The sequence below is a fragment of the Antedon mediterranea genome, chromosome 1 (assembly GCF_964355755.1).
Source record: "Antedon mediterranea chromosome 1, ecAntMedi1.1, whole genome shotgun sequence".
Taxonomy (NCBI): Eukaryota; Metazoa; Echinodermata; class Crinoidea; order Comatulida; family Antedonidae; genus Antedon; species Antedon mediterranea.
This window is the reverse complement of record NC_092670.1, coordinates 39,514,683-39,541,459: the sequence shown is the minus strand read 5'-3', so window position 1 is coordinate 39,541,459 and position 26,777 is coordinate 39,514,683. Positions and strand designations below refer to the sequence as shown.

General features: G+C 33.2%; 4 protein-coding genes across 6 annotated transcripts in view; 3 read left to right on the top strand and 1 right to left on the bottom strand.

The window, feature by feature from the left end:
* The window catches only part of LOC140039468 (large ribosomal subunit protein uL5), a 60,301-nt gene that overhangs the window by 6,631 nt on the left and 26,893 nt on the right, over positions 1–26,777 (top strand). The window lies entirely within an intron of this gene.
* On the top strand, positions 54–6,696 carry LOC140039285 (actin-related protein 2/3 complex subunit 2-like). The gene is made up of 9 exons (XM_072084893.1): positions 54–208; positions 841–875; positions 1,454–1,566; positions 2,075–2,304; positions 2,983–3,076; positions 4,184–4,310; positions 4,714–4,814; positions 5,109–5,209; positions 5,694–6,696. Exons 1-9 carry the CDS (start codon positions 135–137, stop codon positions 5,716–5,718), a joined length of 900 nt encoding a protein of 299 aa, XP_071940994.1. The 5' UTR covers positions 54–134; the 3' UTR covers positions 5,719–6,696.
* On the bottom strand, positions 6,801–10,296 carry LOC140039110 (retinol dehydrogenase 16-like). Its single transcript, XM_072084782.1, has 5 exons — positions 10,195–10,296; positions 9,492–9,814; positions 8,442–8,700; positions 8,031–8,197; positions 6,801–7,784 (listed from the first exon to the last, which is right to left on the bottom strand). Exons 1-5 carry the CDS (start codon positions 10,242–10,244, stop codon positions 7,561–7,563), a joined length of 1,023 nt encoding a protein of 340 aa, XP_071940883.1. The 5' UTR covers positions 10,245–10,296; the 3' UTR covers positions 6,801–7,560.
* LOC140039553 (ly6/PLAUR domain-containing protein 6-like) overlaps positions 12,183–26,777 on the top strand; it is a 30,348-nt gene continuing 15,753 nt past the window's right edge. Inside the window, exons 1-3 of one of the 3 annotated variants that reach the window (XM_072085181.1) lie at positions 12,183–12,286; positions 21,125–21,330; positions 21,828–21,904. The gene's annotated coding sequence lies outside the window, so the exon portion shown is untranslated. Of the gene's footprint in view, positions 12,287–12,404; positions 12,816–16,240; positions 16,321–21,124; positions 21,331–21,827; positions 21,905–26,777 lie in introns of those variants that run through there. The other 2 variants (XM_072085172.1, XM_072085166.1) reach the window with 2 other exon arrangements.

Here is a 26,777-nt window from a genome sequence, read left to right as displayed (position 1 = left end):
ATTAGAATAGGAACTTCCTGGTTTTCCGCTCGAGATCGTCGTGTGTAAAAACCAACCCAACCCAGGAAGTAGCTGTGAGCTAAAAACATTCGTTTATTGTAGACCTAAAATACCATATTTCTGAAATAATAAAAATGATTCTTTTAGAAATTAAAAACAAAATCATAGAAGAAGCATTATCTCATAAATTCAAGACGGCAAAGGATGGGTGAGTACCCATTTTTTAAAAATTTTGCTAGGCTTTTCTGTTGCGGTTTGTGCCGGTGACAGAGAGAACGAACAGAGACAGATCAGTGTCCAGGGTAGTCTTCTGCTTCCGTGTACGTTCTTACTAGGCCTAGATCAATAACATTTATTTAAATATAAATTGATTTGTTAGCAGGATATTTTCAATGAATAGAAGTTGTTTATTGTTTTATTAATGCGTAAAACTCTAGCTAGGCCTAGAGCCTATTCCTATTTAATGTTTGTATAATTTTTTTTTAAAGCTATAAGCCTATATTATATATAGAGGGACCTTTTTATTTATTAAGGTTCCACCCTGCTTCCAGCTGTTTTAGGCCTATATTTAATAATTATGACCTTTTTAACTCGTTACACAGCAGTATAACATTTGAATAAGGCCTAGCCTAAAATAAAACTAACTTACCATATACAGTAACTTAACGTAAAATAAACAGCATGAATGAATCAGCAGGAGGAAGTGGATATCCAAGGATTTAATTTCTTGAGATGTAGGTCTAGTCATTTCTCTTTGTGAAAACTACTTTTTAATGCTGTATTATAATATTAATATTTTTTTTCCTTTTATGTTTAATTCTATGTTTCATTTTGTTTCAGAGGTAAACCAGAGAGCATTGACATGACAATAGCAGGTAAATGCACCAATACATATTTCAATAATATATCATTTATTTATTAAATGTGGTATATAAAAAGTACAAAACGATAGCACACAGCTAAAAAAGTTAAAACATCTTTAAACACTAAACAACTATATATATTACAAAACAACTTTGAAAAATACAATTACAATGTTAAATTAATAAAATGAAAATAACATACACATTACATAGTGTGGTTTTTTTTATCTGGAGATATTTTAAATGGACATGCGTAAAGGATGTAGTATAACCACTTTCTAATTTTACAATACATACATAGACAATCCTGGTAGAGTGGTATTGAAAATTAGGGCCATGGAAAATAGCTTGGTGAAAGTTAAGGTTTTTAACTAACTAACTTAACTATGGAGGTATAAAATCGTCCATGACTAAAGCTCAGTCTACACTATCAAACTAGTTTTAAAAAAAAGTGTGATGTGCCCAAATATGGTAGTGATATGACATGTCCATATATGGGCATATAAAGTTTGATAGTGTGGACAGAGCTTGAGGCTACCTCCATAAAGTATGACAAGCTACAGATGACATTTGTCTTGTTTTATTCACAGATTTTGATGGTGTTCTTTATCACCTGTATAACCCAAATGGAGAGAAAAATAAAATCAACCTCAGTATTTCTCTTAAGTTTTTTAATGAATTGGCAAAATATGGAGCACAAGAGGTAATTGTTATGGATTATTCTAATATTAAAATTCCTTTTCAATAGAAGAATGCTAAAGATCTGTCTACACTATCAAACTAATTTGACAACAAATGTGTGATATTCCCAAAAATATGGTAGTGATATGACATCATCGTGTCCATATATGGCCACATCACGTTTTTAACACATAAAGTTTGATAGTGTAGACAGAGCTTAATAGACCATTTAAAATGCTGGGGGTTTTTTCAAATTTTTTAATTTGTTTCCTATTGTGAGGAGAAATTTAGAGTGCATGCAGGCTTAATAGTAATTTTCCCAGTTAAATTTGTTACCTACCCAACAGTAAGCTAATAACTTGTCCATGTAGCCAACTTAGCTGGTAAATTAACTAAGCATGAACGGGCCAAAAGTGAAATATGAATATTTAGAAGACTAATAATTATTCACATTTTAGATTTCACTTTTGTGTGGATTAAAAAAAAAGTGATAGATTAAAATTAATTTTGTTTTTTGTTTTGACCAAAAGCTTTTAGAGAATATATACAAGCAATGGATAACAAGTACAGAAGAAAGCTACAGCTTCACAATACAGTTTGATTTGGAAAATCTCCCAGCAGACACCAGTGATCTCGTCGCTAAGGCTTCGCTCCTCAAACGTAACTGCTTCTCTGCTGTTTTTGAAAAATACTTTGAATGTCAACAAAAAGAGAAACCAATTGATACGGCTGTTATTCATTACAGGGATGATGAAACAATGTAAGAATACTGTGGTAAAGCTCTGTCTACACTATCACACTAGTTTGCTTGTGCCTAAATATGGTAGTGATATGCCCAAAATATGGTAGTGATATGCCCAAATATAGTGATATAACATCATCATGTCCATATATGGGCACACCACATAATGTTTGATAGTGTAGACAGAAAGAGCTTATCTTTTAAATTACTTTATTTTAACTAGTGTGAAAGCATAAAAACTCATTGAATTTTCCAAAAATATGTGGTTGGATTTTAAATACTGTATAATATTAAAATAGAGTGAAAACTAAATTAAGAAAAGTATTTTTTGCAAAGATATATCAATGTGCATTTAATACATTTGACTAAAATGATAAATATTGCAAATGTAGTAGACTAAAAAAAGTAATCAAGAAAAAAAAAAATAGAATCTATATTATTCCTTATGACCATTTACACGCAACGCGGAGCGGACTGCTGGTTTCCGCTCAGGATAGATACAGATTGTAACTAGGAAAAAGCTACACGGTTTTCTGTTTACCGTTACTGCTCGTCTGTCTGTAAATTGGTGTTTATTATGTATTTGCTGCTTATAAGTGTTAACATTCGATATCCTCCAAAGGAATTGTATTTTTCTTTAGGGATCATAAAATATATTATGTGCTGGTTTCAAGACAAATGTATCTTCTATTTCAGGTATGTGAATGCCAGGAAGGACCGAGTGACAGTTGTGTTTAGTACTGTGTTCAAAGATTCAGTTGACATCATCTTTGGTAAAGTCTTTATGCAGGTAAGCATGTCTTTTGTATTGTGCACATTATTGCATTTCATTACCAATATTTTAGGCAACTTCTGTAATACAGTATCACATGTGTATCACATCTGGCACTGTATTATGTTAGGTTAGGCTCATAACCTATGATACAGGCATCACATGTGGTACACTGTATTAAATAATTTGCCTTTGACAAATGTTAGATACATACAGGGAATCGGCAAAGCCTTATCAATAGCGTCTGACATGTTGATGTACCAAATGTTTAGGAAGAGATTATTATGAAATATATGAAACCAATACTTTTCAGCACATACCCACATATTATACTTGTGCTCCATATATAACTACCGTACTGACGCGGGTATAAGCCCATACTCGGGTATAAGCCCACCCCCGACTTTTGACTAATTTTCATGAAAAATGAGGCACTCGGGTATAAGCCCACCCATTAATTCGAAGATCTACAGTGTGTGTCGTAATACATTATTTTGTATTTGGCGACGTCCATACACAGAATACACCTACCTTTGATCATAACCAAGCTAGGCTAATATACGCTAGGCCATATGAGGCCTAGCGGTCCTGTTTTGTTTACACTCCATCGCGGTCGAAGATCGCTTCACACACGACGCTACAAGTCGCCAAAACGGAAAACCACTATTTGGTATCGGCTGCCATAAACAAGCTTATTAAATTTCTTTGGTACATTTCTATTTAACGAACATTGTATACTTGCTTTTCTGCTTGATAAATTCTTGTTAAATTGATGTTTAAAATAAGATATTATACGATAAATTACAGGAACTATAAGCTTAATTTTCCAACACTCTACACCTCGTGTATTTAGAGGCAACGTCGTACACGTGAGGGCGCTCGCTTGCATGGTGGAATACACAGTGTACACGTGCTGTTTTTGACGATCTGCATTTTTGGATCCTCGGGTATAAGCCCACCCCCCAAACTTGACGTGATTTCATGTTCGAGGGGGGTGGGCTTATACCCGCGTTAGTACGGTAATCAAATAAAACTATGTTCGTTTAGAGACCAGAAATTGCAAGGAACATTCTTTTCCGTTGACAGAATATGCAAATGATATTTGAATTGTTATTTTTGTTATAGGAGTTTAAAGAAGGACGCAAGGCAAGTCAGACAGCACCTCAAGTCTTGTTCAGCCACAAGGACCCCCCAACTGAACTGAGCAATACAAATGCAGCAACCGGAGAAAATATTGGCTATATTACATTTGGTAAGTGGAACCATAACAAGAGACAATGCTCTACTCTGCATGTAATATAGATCTTCTTCATGTGCCATACCCTACAAGAACGTAGAAAGTTATAAATTTCCAAATCCAGCGTTCAGTTTTGAGTTCCTTTGCAATGTCTTTTATAAACATGATTCTCTGTTTTCCTCTGGATTTCTTCCCTTCCCATCATTCTCTGTTATGGGTGGATAAAATGGATGCATGCACTAAATTACCTTGTTACCTCGATGACCTGAATGACGAGAGGCTATTTGTTAGCAGAATTACTCTAAAAGTTATTGCCCGATTTTTATAAGATTTTAAAAGATGGTTTCATAGCTGTATGGGAACACACAGTAAATTTTCATATGCCTTTCTACAATAATACGTTGTTTATTTTTCACAGTGCTTGAATCAAGACATACAAATGCCAAAGTGAGAGAGAACACAATCGACCTGATTCACACATTTAGGACATACTTACACTACCACATCAAGTGCTCAAAGGTGAAGTACATACTTAACTCCTAGTCCCACTAATATTTGATAAAGTCAATGACAAATAAATGCCTAAAGCTCTGTCTACACTATCAAACTGTAAGTGACAAAAATATGTGATGTGCCCATATATGGACATGATGATGTCATATTACAACAACCCTATTACAACTTTTTTTGTCAAACTAGTTTGATAGTGTAAACAGAGCTTTAAGAAGAGAGTTATTTTAGAAGAGTCTTCATTCATTTTATGTAAGAATTTTTTTTCTATGTCTTTGTCTTTATTTGTATGCTTGTTTTCAGGCCTACATACACTCAAGAATGCGCGCACAAACCTCTCAGTTCCTCAAAATTCTAAACAGAGCACGGCCAGAATCACAGAACAAAGAAAAGAAGACTATAACGTAAGTACAACTCAACAATATTGTTTAATTAATTGATAAAATATGACTTTATAAAACACATATCTGGCTGTTTTACTTCTCGTTTTGATTTAGCTTTTCGCTTTTATTTTGTATCTCCATTGAGATCCAGCCACTGATACCCACAACATTGTCATTTTTTCAGTAATTTGCCTTTGGCTTTATAAAACACATATATAATTAAGAAATAGCCAGATGGCACACAGGACTTAAGCTCTGTCTACACCATCTAACTAGTTTGACAAAATAAAGTGTGATGTGCCTAAATATGGTAGTGATATGCTTAAATATGGAAGTCATATGCTTAAATATGAAAGTGATATGACACCATCATGTCTACATATGGGCACATTTTTTACATTCTGATAGTGTAGACAGAGCTTAAGCAACTCATTTAACCACATATGACTGTATTATTCTGTGATTAATTAAAGATGTGATATTCAAATTCTGTTTTAACTTTCAGTGGACGATCTTTTACCAGAAGTTAAATGCAGTTGTGGTTAACACCATTTTGTTGGAAATCATTTAAAATTGGCAGAAGCACTGACATAATCATTTCTTTTTCCATTTATGGGGAAACTAACTAAAATTAATACAATTTTACAATTGTGCAAATAAAGAGACAATCTTGCTGGTTGTCATCATTTATTTGCTATTGATTTCACATTTGTTTGTGATTGGTCTGTTTGTTCATAATGTGACCATATTTGGTTATGTTATTCCAATATATAGGCATATTATAGACACGGATCGAATGCAATGTGGTAGAGTCCTTGAATACAAACCCATCATGTGACCAAATATATATTAACTGTAACCACAGTAGACAAAAATAATGTATGGACTGGCAGCAGCAGCAGCGTAATGGCTGTGTGTGCTCACAGGGGCCCCGAATGGCAAGAGGAAAAGACATTCAAATATGTCGAAAAGGGCTAAAAACTCCCAAGGCCTCCAGTGTTGGAGGGCCACTTAGGGTTCCTAAACCTCAGGCCTCTGCGTTATGCCGCTGACTTGCAGCCAATAAAAAAGTTATAGAATTTTTAATACAGTATTCTTTGTGTGCTTCAGAATAGTGCATGATATTTGACCATCTAAATTGAATCAAAATAATTAAAAATCCCTTGTGCCTGCCAGACTGTAATAATACTGTGGTTTCCGTGATGACTGGGTATGCTTGTTTAAAATATAGAATTCTTCAGTTATTTCATTTTAACAATTGTTCTTAAGTACTGTAGTATCTTTTTTTTTATATTGTTTAAAAAAGAAACGAGCAGAAATAAGATCAAAATTGTATTTACTTTATTGAAAGACTTTAATCTTTGGTAATTGTTTTGTCTAATACAGAAATAAAATGGATATATAAATTTGTTTTGACTTAAAGAATTAATGTAAAAAATATAGCTTAATTACAAAATGTAATTGCTGGATATAATCACTTTATAATAATGCAAGCAAAAAAAAAGAAATTTAATTTTAATAGTAATACCTTTTCATACTTGATTATTTCAAGTTTATTTAAGTACAATCTTGTAAACTTACCCCTCCGGTAACTCGCCCAAATCGCGAGATTAGTAACCCAATTAGACAGTAAGACTAACCACGAGGTCAATCTACTGACCTTCCTAGTTTGTATACAACCACTTGTGTCAAATTAATAAATTAAAAACAGTGGTAACATTTGCCAAATTAAGTTGGAAATCTTAAAAAAAAAAATGTTTATTCAGTGTGAATCACTTTTCTGTATAGTTATCTTTTGGTTCTGCAACATTGTATCCATGGTGACCATTGTATCCATGGTGACCATTGTATCCATGGTGACCATTGTATCCATGTTGACCATTGTATCCATGGTGACCATTGTATCCATGGTGACCATTGTATCCATGGTGACCATTTCTATAGCATACAGTACTTCTGTTTTTGTCACACATTACCGCTATCTTTTCTAAGATTTATACATCAATCAAGTATTTTGTAGGGTAGATAAGTTCTTTGCCTGGTAAAGAATTATAATTATTAATACGGAGTATGTTATGAAATGTTTATTGAACTAGGAATGATTTATATTCTTCATTATTATAATAACTGCTTAGTATCATCATTAAATCTAGTATATTTCTATTAAAAAATGTTTCTTTTATCTGTAAAATCATTCACATTCAGCACACTACCAAACTTTTTTTGCGAATTAAAGTTTGCTTGTGTAGACTTGTGCAGATTTGTGAAAACCAGTTTTCTGCAATTTGTTGATGCTTGTCAACCGGTGTCAACCGGTTTACACTATCAAACTTATGTAACAAGCTGTTCTCGTCTTGTATTGATGTGGTGTTTTATTCTTTTGCACATTTTGGGATTGGATTAAATGTCTCAAAAAGCTTATCAGTTATAAAACTTGGGAAATACTGCAACGGCTGCCAAACTAGTTTAGCATCAATGCCTGGTGCATAGCGATTGTACGGCCATCGTGCAAAGAGGGCGTGCTGTATGTCGTCGGTAACGTAGTGCAAACGTGGAGAGCAAAGCAACTTCATGGCATCTTCAACTTTATTGGAATCTGAAAATAAGAGAAAGTTTAAAAAAAATAAGTTTGAGTAGAATGTTGTGACATCATCACTACCGTATTTGGGCACATCATTACCATATTTGGGCACATCACACAGTTTTTGATAGTGTAGATTTTTACCACAAACGGTTGCTTGGTAAGTATGGTACAAATTTGCTTTTCTTTAGAATAGGAAGCTGTAAAAGACCAGAATGACTGGTTTTTAACCTTCCATTGTGTGAAACAAAGATCTCTTACACTCTTCTACGTAATCTGGCCCATATGCATCCTTTTCTTCTGTGCTTAATCTATCCCATGCTTTTTTCATAGACGGTAAAATGTTCCTTTTGGCATCAGCTACAAATGTGCGGAAATAACCAGGCTCAATTATATGAATGGATACTCCATGCTTCTTCAAGGTAATTCTGCAATAAACAAAACATTTACAAAAGTCAGTTTTAATTGTACTAAACTCTGCCTACACTATAAAACAATTTTGACCAAAAAAATGTGTTATGTGTCCAAATAATTTGTTGTCACAAAAGTTTAATAGTGTAGACAGACAACTCATTTGTATTCATAGGGATTTTTTGTTTGACTTCTAATGAATCTTCCTATCTATAAATTTTATATTTTATTTTCAAAGTAGTTGAGTTGAGGGTTCCTTACCGTAAACCATCTGAGAACACCATTAGTCCAAGTTTTGCGATTCCATATCCACCACTTGGGATAGGATTGATTCCTAAGCTACTACACATATTGACGACTCGACCTTTGGCCTTTTTAACGAGTGGTAGAAACGTGTTTGTTACGTCGATAGCACCGAGCAGGTGGACGTCAAACACATTTTGTAGCTCTTCTTTTGTCCACCAATCATACATGCCAACAAGTCCTGTAATTCCAGCATTGTTAACCAACCCCCATAGACCTTTAAAAAAAGGGGATTTTTAGATCTGTTAGAGGAATGAGTGTGTTTATAATTGCTAAAGCTCAGTCTCCACTATTAAATTAGTGTCCCAAAAATGGTAGTGATATGAGATCATCATGATAAAATTAATAATAATATAATATATATACAATTTGTAAATCGCCAATTCCAGCAACAAGTGATCGAAGGCGATGTGGACTAAGATGTTACACCTTTTCAACAACATTCTTCTCCCCTAAAGGTCCCATCGTGTCATCGGCAGCCAACTACGACGCCATTACGTCTGTCCACAACAGTGTGTGTGTATGAACTAGTACACCGGGGTAACCCCCTACTCGTCTCGAAAGATGTAATAGGTTCTTTAAAGTGTACATGAGCTAGATGTGTACACTGGACCTACGGTTTATAGTCCTTATCTGAGAAGACTTGTTCTACCACCAGAACCATGGAGCGAGTGAGCCTCGAACCCTTGCCGATGTTATGGCTATGGATTACGGTTACAGTCTTAACCGCTCGGCCACACTAATATTAGTATAAACATGTGTGTGATACCATAGGGATTTTGTTTTTTAAATGAGTAAGAATGTAAAACTTCATTATCAAGTTGTAGGTAAATGGGCTTTAATTTTCTATCTTTGATTTACACTTTGGTTTATTTGATAAAAGTCCTATTAAGGGACCTGAGAAATAGGGGTTGGTTGTGTAGTGTTGAGAGTGTCCCCTTAATAGCAGTGTCCTGAAGGAGGAGATTTTACTTATAATATAGACTTCAATCTAAGCTTGTAGAGTACCTTTATGAGCTGGAAGGATTCGTTTTACTTCATCATATGCCTTTAAAACACTGTCATGCTTTCTAACATCGAGCTGAATACAATGCAACCTCTCTGATGTATCCGCATTTAACTTCTGCATGCCATCTTCGGTGAAACACATAGCAAACACATGGCATTCTTGTTTATCAAGCGCTCGTGCTAATTTATTTCCAAATCCTGTATCGCATCCAGTTATCAACACGTATTTTCCGCGTCTTGCGATGAAAAACTGATTACGAAGCCAGTAGATTGTGTAAAGTGTACAAAACGTTATACAAGCGCAGGCAGTCCAATATATCACTCTGTTGGAACAAATTAAATTTAAAATAAAAATTAATATATCATATTAATATTATCATGGAGTAAATTCTTTACTCCATGATATTATCAATCATCATTAAATAAAGGCTTTAAATTTATAAATATTACTGATATAATCAATACTCTTCAGTACAGTAAAACACAAATACTAGGAGCCAGCTTCGGTGCTTAAGATAGGCCTAGGCCTCGGCTTACCGACCGGGAGAGGTAGGCCAGGCCTGCTGCTGCATGCTGGCTGTCGACCGACGGCGTAGAGTATGCGTATAGATAGGACGGATAGCTAGGCCAACCAACTTTATACCTCTAAAAATAACTCTAGGCTATATGATTCTAGACAAATTATTTATAGTTGCAAAAATACCGTTCATGATCCAATTTTTGCATTAATATATTTCTTTTGTCCACCCCCATACTGACTAGTAGTAATAAGCACGGACGAATAAAGAGAAAGGACACTATAGGGCCAAAGTTTATGTTTGTTTTGGTTTATTACGTACACGCAATACATACACATGTGCTCTCTTTTTCATATATAGCGCCATCTATAATTTTTTTAAAGTTCAACTTTACCGGGAAAAAATTCGCGCCTATAATAAATTTAGTTCTACTGCTGAAATAAGTAAGTTATGGCTAAACAGAGGACCGTATTTTAATAAGATTTCTATGTTTTGTCCCCCAAAAACATAAACAATGAAGATTAATTAAATCAGACTTTGAATGGGTTATTTTTAAGTTAATCATTAATTCCGTCAAACAAACAAAAACAAAACTAATGTTTTCAAATATAAAATTACAAAATAAATAGTTAAATTCAACCAAAAACTTATTGGCTGGCAGCCAATTCAACTATTTTTTGCTTTAAATTACAGTTTTTTCTGGTAAATAATTCTTGATCCAATTTTTGGACAATGTGAAATTAAAATGGGGATATTAAAAAAAATTATAATAATCTTTTCAGGGGATATCTTTAAATAACGAATTAAAAATAATGAAAACTTAGAAAAGTATTATAAAGTAAACACATTTAAAGTTTATCACCGATAACGTACTTAGTATCAAGGACAAGTATTAGGAATATTGTCGGCCGTTATCGTCAAGAAACTCGGGGTTGTTGTGCTCTATAGTTGTTTTTATCTTAATCAAATATTTACACTTCCCTGCGTAATCTACTAAACCGTGGTTTATGGCAAGTTTTTCAATGGTAGGCCTACGAATATAACCATGGAGGAAAATGATATAACTTACCGGTTGTACTTAGACCCAGATTACGATAGTGAGAATATATGAAGACCAAAAGTGTGAGGAGAAGGAAACAAATTTAACTTTGAAAAGATCGGGAGGGGAAGAAGAATCAGATAAAGAAAATAAACTACATTTGGCAAATAAGACCTCATAAGTTCTCAATCATATACCCAACCTACCAAACTTAGTGGCGTAACGGCTACGAGTGCTCACTGGCTAAACCCAGGGGTCCCGAATCCTGAGAGCAGTGTCCAGAGGAAAAAACAGGCATTTAAAATATTCGAAAAAGGCTAAAAGAGGCCTCCAGTTGTAGGGCCACTTAGGGTTCCTAAAGCCCGGGACATCAGACCTCTGCGCGTTACGCCACTGAATAAACTACAGACGTATATCTAATATTCTGATAGTATATATGCCATGTAGTAGGGCCTATATCTGCTATTTATTCAACCAATGTTTCGGTACCTTTAAGTTGTCACCTTATTTGCCTAAGTCGACACATGGGACGCGTATTATAATCATCAAGTGGTTGATTAGATTGTTTTGCTTATCATTAATTATACACAAAGTTGTTTTAGTAATGTACCAACGAAAGTTTACGTAGATGATAATAGAATCCACTCTGAATCAATATAGGTATATATTTCATCTGTTTCATATTATTTTTTATTGATAAATTTCTACAGTACAGGCTACGGTAGTCGACAAAGAAACATAATTAATAGTATCCACTATTAATTATCTATACAATAGGCATAAATATTATTTATTAGTATCATCATATTTTTTTATTGATATATTATGCCTACAGTAGGCTATGGCATGGCTACGATAGTCAGCGAAACATTGCTTTCTTAAGAGCATTTTTTCTTTTAATTTCCTTCGCTTTCCTGTACATAATTCTATTGAGTCTTACAAAAACCTAATTAAAAATATTTTTCGGGCTGAATTACCAAGTGTGAAAACTTTAATATTTAGCGCTCGCGCAATACCACCTGTATCACGTGAACAGTCTGTTCTAAATCCAAAGGTCACGGACGGACGGTATATTTTTACACAGCCGCATGTGCCGTATTTTAGTCTGTTCTGGTCTAGTCTAGGCCTAAATTTTTGGAATTTGGAAGGTTTACTAATACTGCAAACGCCTTACTCACGAACAATAATAAGAACGTTGAAGTGTTTTCCTTGATTTTTAGGCCTTACTCTCCAAATTGGTAAGTATTTCCGTTATAATTTACATATTGTTTTGAAGCTAAAAAAGTCAGGCGTGAATTTGAATAACTTCGTCGATTAGTCGCCCAGGTGGCGATGGTGGTAGTGTTATGCGCGATTTGAACGATTTGCGCAATTTGAAATTGCGCAAAAAAAATCCTTGCGCAATTTGAATTGAAACATGTGTTTCAAATTGCGCAAGCAACGTATTAAATTGCGCAAGTAATCTGCAAATTGCGCAAGGTTTTTCGACAGATTGTGAAATCATGCACACCCATATTTTTATAGTAATTTCTAAGAATGATTCAAAATTAAAGATAAATATCGCATTTCCTTATTTTAGTAGTGCAAATATTGTTATAAGTTAGCATACCGTCGAAGAACCGACGAAGGAAAACGAAGCGGTGGTGTTCCACCAGGCGGGCGCGGCGCGGGCGGCCGGCTATACTACTCTAGCCTAGCTAGGGTCTGGACTACTGATACTGACTAGGTTACATGGCCTAGCTTAAACTAATATTAAAAACTTAAAAAGTGAGTATTAAACATTATCTTCATTGAAATGGTCTTATTTATATAATAAAATACTAAATTTTAAACTCCTCTGCCTAGGCCTAGCCTAGAGCCATGTATGGGAAAATTTATAGTTCGTTTTCAAATTGCGCAAAGGTGTCATATTGCGCAAGAACTATCTTGCGCAATTTACAAATTGTGCAGCGCAATTTAAAATTGCGCAAAGATTTTCTTGCGCAATTTGAAATTGCGCAAGTTGATTGCGCAATTTGAAATTGCGCAAAAAAATCCTTGCGCAATTTAAAATTGCGCAAGAATTCTTTGCGCAATTTAAAATTGCGCAAGGATTTTTTTGCGCAATTTCAAATTGCGCAAATCTTTCAAATCGCGCATAACAGTAGAAGTCGTGTGCTCAGCACGCTCTACCTTCCCAGGGGCTGTAGCAAAGAATAACTTTTACTTTCTACATGAATCCATTTCTGCAGTCTGATAATGACTTGGATTATAACTACTAATATGAATATAATGTTTTATACAACTTTATACAATATTTGTAGAACAAATATCATGCCCTCACCATGCTCTCACTCAGCCTATTTGAAATCTAAAAACAGTGTATTTTTGTTTTGACAACAGAGGAAGAATGGTACACAAAACGTATTGATATTATATTTAAAGATTTTATCACTAAAGGCGACAGAAATTGATTCATATGGTGTCAATGTTTATATAACGTGTCATTGTGGTATTTCATAGCCCATCCATTTCTGTCAACGAAAATATCGTTTTAGAAATTCATCCGCCCTTAATTTGATGCACAATGAGTCATATTAACATAATTATACAGCAATGTGAAATGGTTTGCTTTCGTGCCAACAATTTAACGCTTTATTTCCAGTTTGATATCACAACAAATTTGGCGTGAACAAATAATTACTGTTTTTATATCATTTCGTAATTTGAGAATGTGCCTTGAAATTCAATACACTAGTATTTAAATTGTATGATTTTTTTTTTTTGAAAAACATGTTCAGTTATGTACATGTTTTTAATCTAAAATTGATATTACAGTATATTGATTAATAAGTAATTGTGTATTTATTTGTATTAATTTCTACAATTTAAACTACTATTCTATAGTTTTTTTTTGTCTAAGAGGAAATTCATTTTGACATTTTGCTCAAAACTTTAAATTACAGCAATAACTAAATCAATATGATATAACGGAGGTACAAACTACTCTGATGGAAAAAGTTTAAATTTAGATAATTCTGCTAAAAAGCAATTTTTTATTAACTTTTTATTTGAATAGGTTTTACAGATTTTAAAGCTTATCTTAAGGCTTTAGGATGTCACTAAAAAAGATTTACCTAAAATTCATTAATCTAAACCACAACTTTATTTGCTCCCAACAATAGTTAGGGAATTAACAGTAAAAGAATGTTACTGTTAGGCATTGAACGTGCCAAGTTGCACAAAGCACAACACCTTAAGAAAACAAGGTATTCTTAGGCTGGAGGACTTGGTGAAATTTCTATATGTTCTTAGGTTTTAGTTCCACAGGTTGTAATACTATTATTATATTGAATAGCTTTAATTTAAGTCTGGCTTTTAATCCTTGAAGAATGTACGTGTAAGCCCAGGGACTTAAGTTAATGAACTTTGGTTTGATGTCGCTGAATCGAGTAAAGGTGAATTTAAGGTTAGAGTGGCACGTTTCTTAAGTCTTAACATTGTAACCCAATTTGATGTCACCTTGTCTCATACTCAATACATACAAGTGTTTGCAAATGTCCGGTGTATGTTTGCTTAGTATCATGACTTGTAATGAAATAATGTTAAGATATTATTATCAGGGATTCGGAAGGTACCCTATGTAACTATTCAACATAAGGTGGTAGCCTAACCAGCCACCCACTTTAGCCTAGAACATGATGTTTGAAGGTTCTGTGTTTAACAGTACAGTAAATTTAACCATTTTTCCTTTACAAATATGTTTTTAAATTTTTAGTAGTTTATATCCGCAGCTGATTTTACAGATTTTTTTAACTTTTGTAAGTCTTGATTGACACCAAATAAAATTGTACCATATTTTTTATTTTAGGAAGCCCTTCACAAGTTTTCTCTTTTTGGGTTTCGCCATTCTTATTTATAATTATTTTATTACAAACTTTGTACTGTACATAGAAAAGAGAAGAGAAATAAATGTTTTGAAATAAAAAAACCAAGTGTTTAACCATGGAGCTATAGCTCCATGGTTTAACTACTTAAAAATTGCAAAACGTTTTGCGTGTTTCCAAAATGTATAATTATATGTTTTTTGTTTGTACAATAAAGTTAAAGATTCATCCAATAGAATAATAGGTAGAATGTCTGCTTATCAAGCAGAAATCCAGGTTCGAATCTTCAATGATTACCAGTTATTTATGTATTTCTTTCTAGTTTTATTTTAAACATTGTATTTCCAATTCAGCATTGGCCTCCAACAGTTATAATTTAATTTATATTTATTTTAAAATAAAAGTTACCAATCATAATACAATCAGCAAAAACTGCAAAAGAGCAACTTTTCTTTAGATGATAATTGTGTTATTTCCCCTCAGTGTGTGTTCCTGAGTCGGCATATCAAAGTCCATTGTGTTTGTTTACAAATAACTGTAAAGGCATGCTTAATTAAATGTTGGTGTTAAAGTTGACTTGAGCTGGTGTAGCGCGTAATCTACCAGAAATAAAGTCTTGATTTCAAGCGTAACTGCAGAATTTTGAATTTTCTATGCTAGATTTAAGCCTCATTTAATCTCATTGAAAAATATAGTTGCCTCATTAAGGACAAATATTATACAGTTTTGGAAGAAATGTTGTGGAAGAGTTTTATACTATAGACCTATCAGCTGTCATAAAGGTGTTAATTCATTGAAGATATATTAATTTGTTTCTTCAAATTCCGATATTTTAAAAATGTTATTACAAATTTAAAAGTTTCAAGACATACTTGTATGATAGTCTGTTTCTTTGTAAAATGCTAGATTATTCTCAATTATATAACATAAAACATACTAAAGTTAGAACTATTATAGACCATTCGTTATCATCACAATGTAATTGAATTACAATGCATGTATTGTATTGTTTTGTATGTTAGACTACCAGTGAAATGAGATGGCCTTACCTGGTACTAAGTACAGTACAAAGTACTATAACCTCAAAGTACATACTGTATTGGTAGTACACTATGTGCCTTAGGGTGTTATAATCGCATGTAAGATTTAACACAACACCCAACACTCAGTAAATGCTCGTTACAAACGTTTATCACTTAAGTAAATAAAACTACACAGTGTTGTTTCCGAGACCAATGACAATGAACAATCCGGAACATGTGATCACCCAGTGTTTGTGAACGTGAGGTTGACTGCCATTTGTAGCTTTATTGTTAGCCTTGATATGTTCCACACAACAGTTCCTTTTGAGGTAGTTTTTTGATGTTCATCAATATTTTAATCATTGGAATCCGCAAATGCCAAAGGTAGGGTAGTTCTACAGATTTGTATGTAGATTTTTTTTGGGGGGTGGGGTGGGGGGAGATATTTTTTAGTTATTGTAGCCTACATTAAAGCTTGGATGATCGAAGTAATATTAAATGTTCTTTAATCATAAATATAACATTAACAATTTATGCTGTGTATTTTATAAAAGTATGTACTATTATATATGTACAGCTTCTCCCTTGGGATGTGTTTTTGAAATAAATAATAAATAAACAAATCACTACATTAGCTTGTATTGTTGTAAATATATTATTTAAATGTAATATACCTGCACATATATTAAAATATTCTGTGCATAAAGCGTGTTTAAATACATCACAAGTTAGCTTTATTAAATGTCTTAATAAATCAAGGCATTTTCACATCAACATATTCAAGAAGATAAAATATTGAACACATTTATTTGAAGAAAATACAATGTAAAATTTCTAAAAAATAATATGTAAAAAAAAATGGTACCCTTGTAAACTTTGCTTTGATTGTGGAGTCCAAGCATCATATCAGAAAGATTATAACTTTATAATATAAAAACATTTTATACTTTTTATTAATACTATACAATGTTGAAAAGTACTTCACTACAGACTGAAATTAATTTTAAATGCAGTAAGAAAACTGTAATCATGAATTTATTTTATATGTGCAGCAGTAGGCATATGTTATGTACAAGTCTATTTTTTACAATAGACCTTCACATTATTTTGTTCAATTTAAGTAACATAGCCCTTACCAACCATTGTAAGCATTACATGAATGTTTGCTATGTATATTGTGAATAACAAGATCCATCACTTACCTTTGTTGTTGACAATCTAAAGGATGATATAATGTTTATACAGGTCTCTATATTATATTTACACTGTATTCTACTCTTGCTAGGGTCCTCGATCTTACCATTGTTCCCAACAGCTTACAGGGTGCTGCTACCGCCAGACAACGGGCCTCAAATCGGGTTATTGTGTGGTGAAGTAGATAGAAAGAATTAGAATACAGAATTCATTGTCCGTTGGGTGGATGATGGACAAGAAAGACACTTTTTTATTTCTAAATCACCAAAATTTACAGTTTTCAATATTTCAAATTTAAATAATTTTCTAAAAATCTAATTTTGTATTTTACCATTGGTTTGATCAAAAAAGGAATTTCTATATTCAAATATTTTATGATTTTATCATTTTATACCCACAAAAAGTAGATTGGAGATATGAGCAAGCCACAGTTGTAGTTTTGAAATAAAGAATAAACAAGAAATATTTCTTTAAAAAAACACAGCTCATCTCACAGTAACTACCGTCTACATGCATCTCGATATTTTTCAGAAAATGTTTTCATAGACTCTCTTTTTTTCAGACGTGCTTTGGGATGTGCGCATACCCAGTCCAAGTTTCTAAATACGCATTTTTCTTGTAGTAAAATCGGTAGTAAAATATAAGCTACCACATGGTAACTGTTTCTTAATGCTTCCATTCTCTTGAAAAAAAAGAAGATAGGTTATACTTTTATTGGCATTATTTTATATCCATACTATATACTTTATAATTATTTCTGATTCAATATTTCCTAGTGTCATATTATAAAGCCAAACTCGCAAATTAATTCTGTATAAAATTCTTTAAAACCTCATAAACTATCCAATTAAATTTTATGTCCCAAAGAAACCATAGAATATTTTAATGGCGGCCATGACAGTTTTAACCTTGAAGATATTATAATAACATTTGATCTTGACCTTTGGAATTTGTACTTTTTAAAGTGAAAATTAACTTTTAGTTTTACAATTATAGATCATTTGGAAAGTTAATTGTCCTCATTCTTCTCCGACTTTTCAGTTCATTGCATTTCATGTTTTCTCTCAAACAGGAACCCCAACAAAATACTTATTTTCCCTGGCTTGTAATATCTTTTATTTTGTGTGTATTTTTAATTAGCTGATTTTTTTTTTATGTCTATTGATTTTGTTTTCCTTGAGTATCTTAAACAAAAATTGGAAGTCATTGCTCATTTGCTAAATTGAATTTAACCGAAATTAAAATAGAGACACTTTTGTGTGTTTATATAACTCTTACAAAGGCATTCTTTGAAAGTTAAATTGATTAAATGTTGAATTTCTTTAGAATATATACAATGCTGTTTTCAAATATTGCTGGAACTTGAAATTGAAAACTTTAGAATATATAAATAATAAAAAGTTCTGATGAACCAGTAAATTGTGGAGGTATGGAAAGAGACACATCCCATTGAACCTTTTGTAAAATATAGGGCATTAGGTAAGTTCACCAGTTTTGCCAATTTCCAATAACTCATCTGCACCACCAACTACAGTAGCTCTCTCACCTCTCCCCTTATTTCAAAATACCATGATCTGCCACTAGCTTCAGTAGTAAGTGATGCTGAAAGTTGTAATAATTGAATTGTGGAGTTCCCAAATACACTGTGAAAAACAATAAACAAATTCAAGTGTTGGACATAATTAGGGTATTCCAGGTTATTTTAATAAGGTCACTGTCTTAAATGATTGGCATAAAAGTTCTTAATATTTTTGCAAAATTCCGGTCTATTTCATAATTTAACACCTTTTGAATTATTTAGGCTCACATATATCACTTTGTGCTAGGAGTGATTTGAACCATGAGTCTAAAGTATTAAGTAAATCCACCAGAGCATAAAATTGCTAATTAGGTTCTAAGTACTTTACTTAGTTGCTTAAAGCATGGATTTATATATAGCAGGATAATGCCCTATAGTATGTGACTTAAGTTTAATTTCTGTTGATGAAAAGTGTTGCTTTAAGTTATTAGTTATAATCTGAGAATTTATAATCTTTGCATAAACATTGAAATCAAGGCAGTTTTAAAAGCTTTATTGATATTGCATTAGGCCTACAGTCATGATGTTTTTAGAGATTTAATAATCAGAAAATGTATTTATAAACGATTAAGGCTTATAAGTAATAAACTGCATACCAGAACGAAAGAATTGATAATACCGAGAGAAAGGCTATAAATATAATTATCAATAAAATAATCAAAATTTAAACAAATGAATAGAAAGTAAATTAATGATTCATACCTTCTAAGTTTTACGCATTAGGTGCGAGACTATTGAAAATAGACAATTTTTTTTTAAATAGTCCTTACTCTTTTCATTTACTCTTTATATTTATAAATACATATACCAGTAATAAAAAATTGTAATATTGAATGTCATGGTAATTATATTCTTACATGATTTTTATTTGTAAAAAAGTGGTCTGGCAATACTCCTTTCATCTACTCATTTCGTACCAGGAAATGAATGTATCTATTTTTTAAAGATGTACGGAAATATATTAATTTTACTGTATATTATTCCTGGTACAGATTTTCTAATTACTGTTTTCCTCCTTTTCCTTGCCCCACATATTTGAATACAGTGGCTATACTGTATTGTATATTGTCAAGAGTATTTTTTAATTAGTGTTCCTCAACATCCAATTAGCAGACAAACTTGTGAATAATTGATTTAAGTGAGGAAGAAATAAACTGAATTCATAGATTGCAGCTGTCCTTTTATTTGTGTATTCAACTAGTATTTTATTTTGAAATCATTTAAATAGACTTTTTGTAGCCTTGGCAGTTTAATGTTTATTTTCATACCATTATCATTATTTCCATTTTAATTGGCAAAATAAAATTGAATCTTGAATCTTTCAATTAACTACATCTCCCATAATTCATGATAGAAGTCCACTTATGTTAGCATTGTTCAGAGATGGGATGTGGTAGAAATCTTAAATGCTTTCAGTGAGATTGGTGTGTCAACTAAGTACATTCCTTGAATCTTTGTAATCATGTCATAAAAAGTTTATGGACAGTCACATCATAAGCAGAGCATTAGCCTACTGTATGTCAAGCAATTAACATACACTAAAGAAGGCTGCCTATCTGTTAAAAATGGGGTACAACAATTCATGAAATTGATATTAATGTGTAATATATATGGTCAGCTTTTGTTGTATTTTTTTTATTTTAAAGCAATATTTACTCGATGGTCCCTACTTATAAAGACCAGCCCCAGAGGCTATATGTACCCATTACCATTATTAATACATTATTGCATAATTAATGATTCTGTAATAATTAAATTGATGTTGAGTACTAAATTGTATCCTAACCGGCACATACCCCCTCCCCTAAATTTTGAAAAAAAATACATTGCAAAAGATAGGACATAGGTAAGCTTAGCACTTAATTTTACAATTTTTAGAACCAGGACCACCCCCCCCCCTCCCCCACTCTATTTCAAAAACCAGTATCGGTCATCTTTTATGCTACATTTGATAATACAATGACCACTTTCAAAGTAGATGAAGTTATGTAGTACTTAAGCAAAGATCTACATACTTAACTTTGACAAAACATTTTCAAAGTATCAATATCATAAGAGTGCGTTTCACTTGTGTTCAAAGTGAGCTGGAATACTTAGCACAGCTTGGTATCATCAATTAGCTCCAAATTGGTGTCAAGTAATTCCCTACATGAATTGTCTTCAAAAGATACTGTATATTAATATTTGTAATTTGATCTACAAATTATGATTTTGTTTAAAAATTCCTGATACTATTTTGTCAAAATGCACAAACTTTGCCGGTCTTGCAACCATATCAAATGGTGTTTTGTGCAATAGAGAAACATCATCTATATGATTAAACCATCACCCCTGTGAAATAATGGTTTAATCCACTGCCTTTTGTGAATGATACTGTACTGGTTTTTATAATCATTTACTTGCTTTCTCTTGTAGAGTGCAGATGGGTGTATTGGAGTAAAGTCCTACTTACAGAAATTAAGCATCATATCCAGGGAATAGTCACTTTTTACTTTTTACTACCTGTAAAGAATCTGAAACATTTAATAGAGGCCAAAGAGCAAGTTGTCATTGGAAGAATTACATTTTATCGTTTACCAACATAACCTGGATTTAAGTTGTAACATCAAGACGCCTAAAATGTAAGTATTTTTCTTCCTTTTCAATTTGTTTTAATAATAATAATATTTATTCAGAATAAGCAAGACCAAAATATTTTGAACAAAGGAGTTTAAAAGGAGACTTAAATTGCATTAAAAGGATTTATAAAATGTAGTGATATGTCTTTTTATATTTAATTCATTGGACTTGATAATGACCCCATGATGGAGTCGAAATGTCGTTCTTCTTTTTTAAGCTTTATTTTTCTATTATGGATTTATATAAGTGTTTATTAATTAATATAATTTATATACTACATTTACTAAAGTCAATCATTTTCAATGCTATAAGACCAAAAGTATTTTGAACAAGGAAGTTTTAAGAAGAAGAGACATAATGATTTATTACAATAAATGATCAATTTATTAAATGTAATAATGATTTATTAAATGTAATAATGATGAAGTGTCTAAATGTATTGATTCATATTCATATACTACTTACTAATGTATGTCATTTGTTTTTTTTTTTAATATAGATATCATTGAAGAGAAATGTAAGTTGTTGGTGTCCAAAGATGGTTCGGCTGAGTTGAAAATTCAAATCAAGACAAATGTAAATATACTATTTACTATTATTTCTCTAACTAATTTATCGTTTAAACCAAAAATAGCTCCTAAACCAACATGGAATCCAACAGCACTCAAAACCATGAGAAAGTTGCTTAAGTTTACTCAAAGCTTAAGCAGAATTAATCAATAAAAATTAAAAATGTATGCAAGCAATAATATTTAAACTGTATAAATAACATTTGAACAAATACTATTAAGTGTCTATTTTTATTAATTTACATTGATTATTTCTTTGCCCCTACTCATTTTAAGAAAGTATTTTCAAAGCGTAGTGTCTATAATAATATGTCTTTATCAAATTTTGCAGCAAGTAAATTAACAACTTGTTTACATTACTTGAGGCTTACAAATATTTCATGATAATCAGACGTCATCAAGTAATCATAGTCTGCTTTTCTTTGTTGCTGTATTATTTTTGCCAAATCCCGATAGACCCCTGTTGCCTCGCCTTCCCTTGGGGGTGGTGGCGCATTTTGTAAATACACTTATTTTTTTCACCGTGTGTGGTTGTCATAAATGCATTGTGTAGCTTGGTATATTTTATTTAGTTTGCTCAGCCTCTACAGTAAAATGTTGTTTATTTTTTCAAATTTTGCATCTCAAATAATTCAATATGTCAGTTGAATAGTTTTGTTTTCAGAAAATGGTTTCTGAGAAACAGATATTTAGTGAAATATTCGTATTTAAACATGTAAAATTTGAATAAATATGCTGTGATATTAAAAGGTATTGATACTGTACTAGTACTAAGTTTTTCCTGATTTGAGGCACTCTGATTAAAGGAAAGGAACAACCTAATATTTTACCTAACTATTATAAAAGTAACCCTACCAACTTAATATTCAGAACAATTTATGTTTAAATCGGATTTGTAGTTTTCTAGTAAACAGGATTTTAAAGCTGTTTTCAAGACATTTGAAAATCGCCATCTTGTGCTCATGGCAGCCTGTTTGTGACGTCAGATACGGCCGACGAAAATTTTAAGATTCGCGGTTGCATTCGGCGCTTCTATTGGATAAGCGAATCCGCTAATATGATTGGCTAATAACGCGACATGCGGTCATGCAGGACGGCGATGACACGGTATGAGCATGCGCTGGCTTGGTAAACAAACCTTCGCTCGATCTTTTCTTCTGCAAGCCAATTCGTAAATCTTTCAGTTATTATTAATCTATTGTTACTTTTATTGCCTAGCTGTTTCAAACGGGATTTGGTAGGGGAATTAACTGGTAAACCTTCCAAACGGAGGCTGTTAGTTGACGATGCAGTGTCTACTTTATTTTCGTTCAACACGAGTTCTAGGCCTAGTAAGGCATACAGTACAGATACACTGGCCGCAAGTACACCATTCTTCGACGGCTTGTTATGCTCGAGAATGTTCTTCTTCTCTTCTTTTTTCCTCATCTGCACAACGCAAAACTAACTCTCTTTCTGTATATTCTGGTTCCAAATTTTCTGAATTATAAAAACTCCAAGCCATATTCCGAATTATTAGGTATGTTAGGCTATTTAATTGATTTTATTTATGGTTATATCCCGCACTTCCATATTGAAATACTGTACTAAGACGATGGACGCTTGGATTTGCTTGAATGCGTCCACCTAATCTGACGTCACATATTTGCTCTTAACCTGTCAAAATGGCGCTGTTCAATTTCCGATATGTTGTCGTTTAAAAGTCTATTTTTTAACTAAATTGCTTACTATTGTACCTTGAACCATTGTAATCATGTTTTTATTACATTTATCTATAAGCACAGTGGCACATTTAGCCCAGGGTGTTCCTTTCCTTTAAGGGGAGGTATTCATAAAATGACTAGACTACCTTTTGCTGTTGTTCAATCTGTTATTCTTGAGGGTTCGAAGTGGGGTAACCCCTGTAACATCGTTAGTAACATATTATCAAGCATGCTACATACTTTGAAGGGAGGAATTTAATCTTTTAGATTGAAATACACCATGCTGGACCAAAAACTGTTAGTTACATTGACACAGTTGGCATCCCATACCGTCCACACACACCTCCCCTAGTACCAGGATATCCAATGGTGTTTTTACTAGCAGGAGGTTGATTAGTACAAATGGTTTGCATATCAAATCGTGCGGGGTCGTAACAAGTGTAATGTTATCCTAGCATGTTGTAAATTAGCGACATATTTTGTAGGTATACAAATTGGTGTCTTGTTGGTTTTTATCGGCTTGTAGAAACTTTGTGAAGGTTTTTCCAACTGATGTTTGTAACTGTTTGTAGATTAACGTCCAGTCTTGTCTCTGTCATATAGTGAGCGTAATTATGTTTTGTCTACATCTGCAATGTTTTCAAGTTCAACATGATCTTTAATAAAGTACAGTTTCACCAAGGATATTTTTCTTGTCTAAAGTGAGGGACAGATAGAAGGGAAATTATGGCCATGGGCTACAGTAGTGGAATGGATTGGGACAGTAGGACACAAAAGAGGGTGGGGATGTTGGTCTTCTTCTCTCCACCCACAACCTAAAATTCCAGCTGAAATTTCAATGAAAAAGATAGAATATTGTACTTCATTTTACAATTTTAAAATTGTTATGGAGCATATTGTCATTAATACAAAAAAAATGGCGGCGTAGGATCTGCCACTGAGGCCGAGATATTCAATGTGCCCTTTGCATATTTCCAATGATTTTGAATTGGCATGGGATTTTGAACCAAGCCATACTGTTATATGCAGCATAGGGTGCTTAGCCAGCTGACCTGCTTTTGTGTTTTGGTTACAAGCACTTGTGCTACAGTTACAATTATAGGTTTGTCTTTCATCTTGTTGATCATATAACAGTATTATAAATGAGAACTGCCAAACAGGTGGTGTTGTTATTGTCACTTTCATTCATATCCAAATCATTTTGGTTCCAACTTACATTTTTTACTATTTTTAGGTTTATATGATTGATGTTTTCTTTTTTGTTTTCCAAATTGACTGTGTTATCTGACTGTTACACATACTACTACTAGACCTGTAGAGTGAGAAACTAAGTTTATTAAGCGAAAGTTTAAGATAAGGAAACCCTAAGGCAGGAGAGGGTTGGACCCTGTTTTCTTTAAGTTCCTTTTTTTGTCATACCTTTGTGGTTATGTCTGAATAGCCTTGGATAACAAATGTTAAGCTTCAATTGCAGTCTATCCACTATCAAACAGTATGTGATGTCATATCACTACCATATTTGGGCACATCACACTTTTTTGTCAAATTAGTTTGATAGTGTAGACAGCAGTGGTTGCGCCAGGATTTCCCCGACGGGGGGGCCGAATTCCCCCACGGGGGAGCCGAATTCCCCCACGGGGGCCGTACGCGCGAAAGCGGGGGTGGGTTTGGGAGGGGCCTCAGAAAATTTTGAAAAAATAGATGCTTACACACTGTTTAATAGGCTAGAGCAACTGTTTCCATTACATTTAATAACAATGTCACATAATAATGTAAATTTAAATAAATCTTTCCTAAATACTCTAATACGGATCTTTTTCGACGAACTAATAATAAACTTTGATCCGAAAATGCTTCGATAGTGCATGTGTTTAGTGTACGACTGTGCTTTGGTGGTCTGTTAACCTCAGATATATACCCTATAGCCAGGTGAATAACTCAATGTAATTTAGTACCGTATACAATGATGATTGCCGTAATCGCCGTGTCTATAACACAAATCAATAAAATGCCGTTTTTTCGGCCGTGTACATAGAACAAGACATTTCATGTTTATGTTATGCCTATGAAATAATAATAAAAGAACATCATGTTTATCGTTTTTTTTTATCGTTTATACTGCATACCATTATATAAAAAACCTTCATACGCGAGAAAAAAGTTCACGATATTACACTCTACTCTGTACAGGGGTGTAAATATACAGGTCCACGCTACAGGGCGGAAAATGGTGTATTTTTGGAGAGTGATGACGTCAGCATTCACACGAGGAGCGAGCTAAGACAACGTGATGCTGGTAGTGGGAGTGCATGTGTTTTGAAAATAACTCAGTTGTGGGTATTTTCCGAAGATTTTAAATTGCGTTTTCTTTTTAAACTCTTGAATTCATAAATAGTTCTTTCACTATGTAGGGCTATTTACACAACTATAGCTCTAGCCTACTCTTCTTAATTAAAAGAGTCAAGTGCGTTGAATCCGCGTCTAGCGACGGTCACGGGTTTGGTGCATCTTGTTTTTCCCTTTAGAATTAAGGGAGGTGGCTAGCCACCCTCTTCACCCACCTACCCTAGATCGAGATTTATGCGCGAAAAGAAACGTGACCAGACCCTGTTTTATGGTTCGGGCCAACCGCTTCGAGTCCTTTTCCCAATCGAACCCCCACCCAAACCCCTTTAATCGACAGCGAACATATACGCGGTACACCAAGGTTTATTGGTAAATTGAAACAATTCGTAAACTGAACCGTGAGAACATAACTCGTACCTTTATCCCTGTATGAACGTACGTCGATGCGTAGTTGCAAATGAATTTTCGATTTTCGCCTGGAATCTGAAAAATACACATTTTGGTCCCTGGATGTAATATGATACAGCCCAGATATGTCGACGCGTATACCGCAGTGAGCCATGAAAGATGCGTACCACATCATACTGTTTACTTCGCTGTCAGTATATTGTACGTACGTCGAAAATGGAATGCCGCAGTTACTTAAAATATATAGTAGTACACTTAATATGGTTTTATTTTTTACCAGAAAAGAAATGATCTTTCCCGAGCTTTCGCCCCCCACCCCCCCTGGCGCCACCACTGGTAGACAGAGCTTAATGAGTAAACATTATATAAGAGTCCTGTACTTAATACTGAAAATTAGTTATTTTAAATAATTATTTGTAAAAA

What these genes read in the sequence shown, in the direction of transcription:
- LOC140039285 (XM_072084893.1), top strand. Translation starts at nt 135, where the DNA reads ATGATTCTTTTAGAAATTAAAAACAAAATCATAGAAGAAGCATTATCT. An exon ending in CAAAATATGGAGCACAAGAG is followed by an intron (nt 1,567 to 2,074) that starts GTAATTGTTATG and finishes TTTGACCAAAAG; the next exon opens with CTTTTAGAGAATATATACAA. An exon ending in TATTGGCTATATTACATTTG is followed by an intron (nt 4,311 to 4,713) that starts GTAAGTGGAACC and finishes TATTTTTCACAG; the next exon opens with TGCTTGAATCAAGACATACA.
- LOC140039110 (XM_072084782.1), bottom strand. Translation starts at nt 10,244, where the DNA reads ATGGGGGTGGACAAAAGAAATATATTAATGCAAAAATTGGATCATGAA. An exon ending in AATCCTTCCAGCTCATAAAG is followed by an intron (nt 8,701 to 9,491) that starts GTACTCTACAAG and finishes CTTTTTTTAAAG; the next exon opens with GTCTATGGGGGTTGGTTAAC. An exon ending in GCCAGATTACGTAGAAGAGT is followed by an intron (nt 7,785 to 8,030) that starts GTAAGAGATCTT and finishes TCTTATTTTCAG; the next exon opens with ATTCCAATAAAGTTGAAGAT.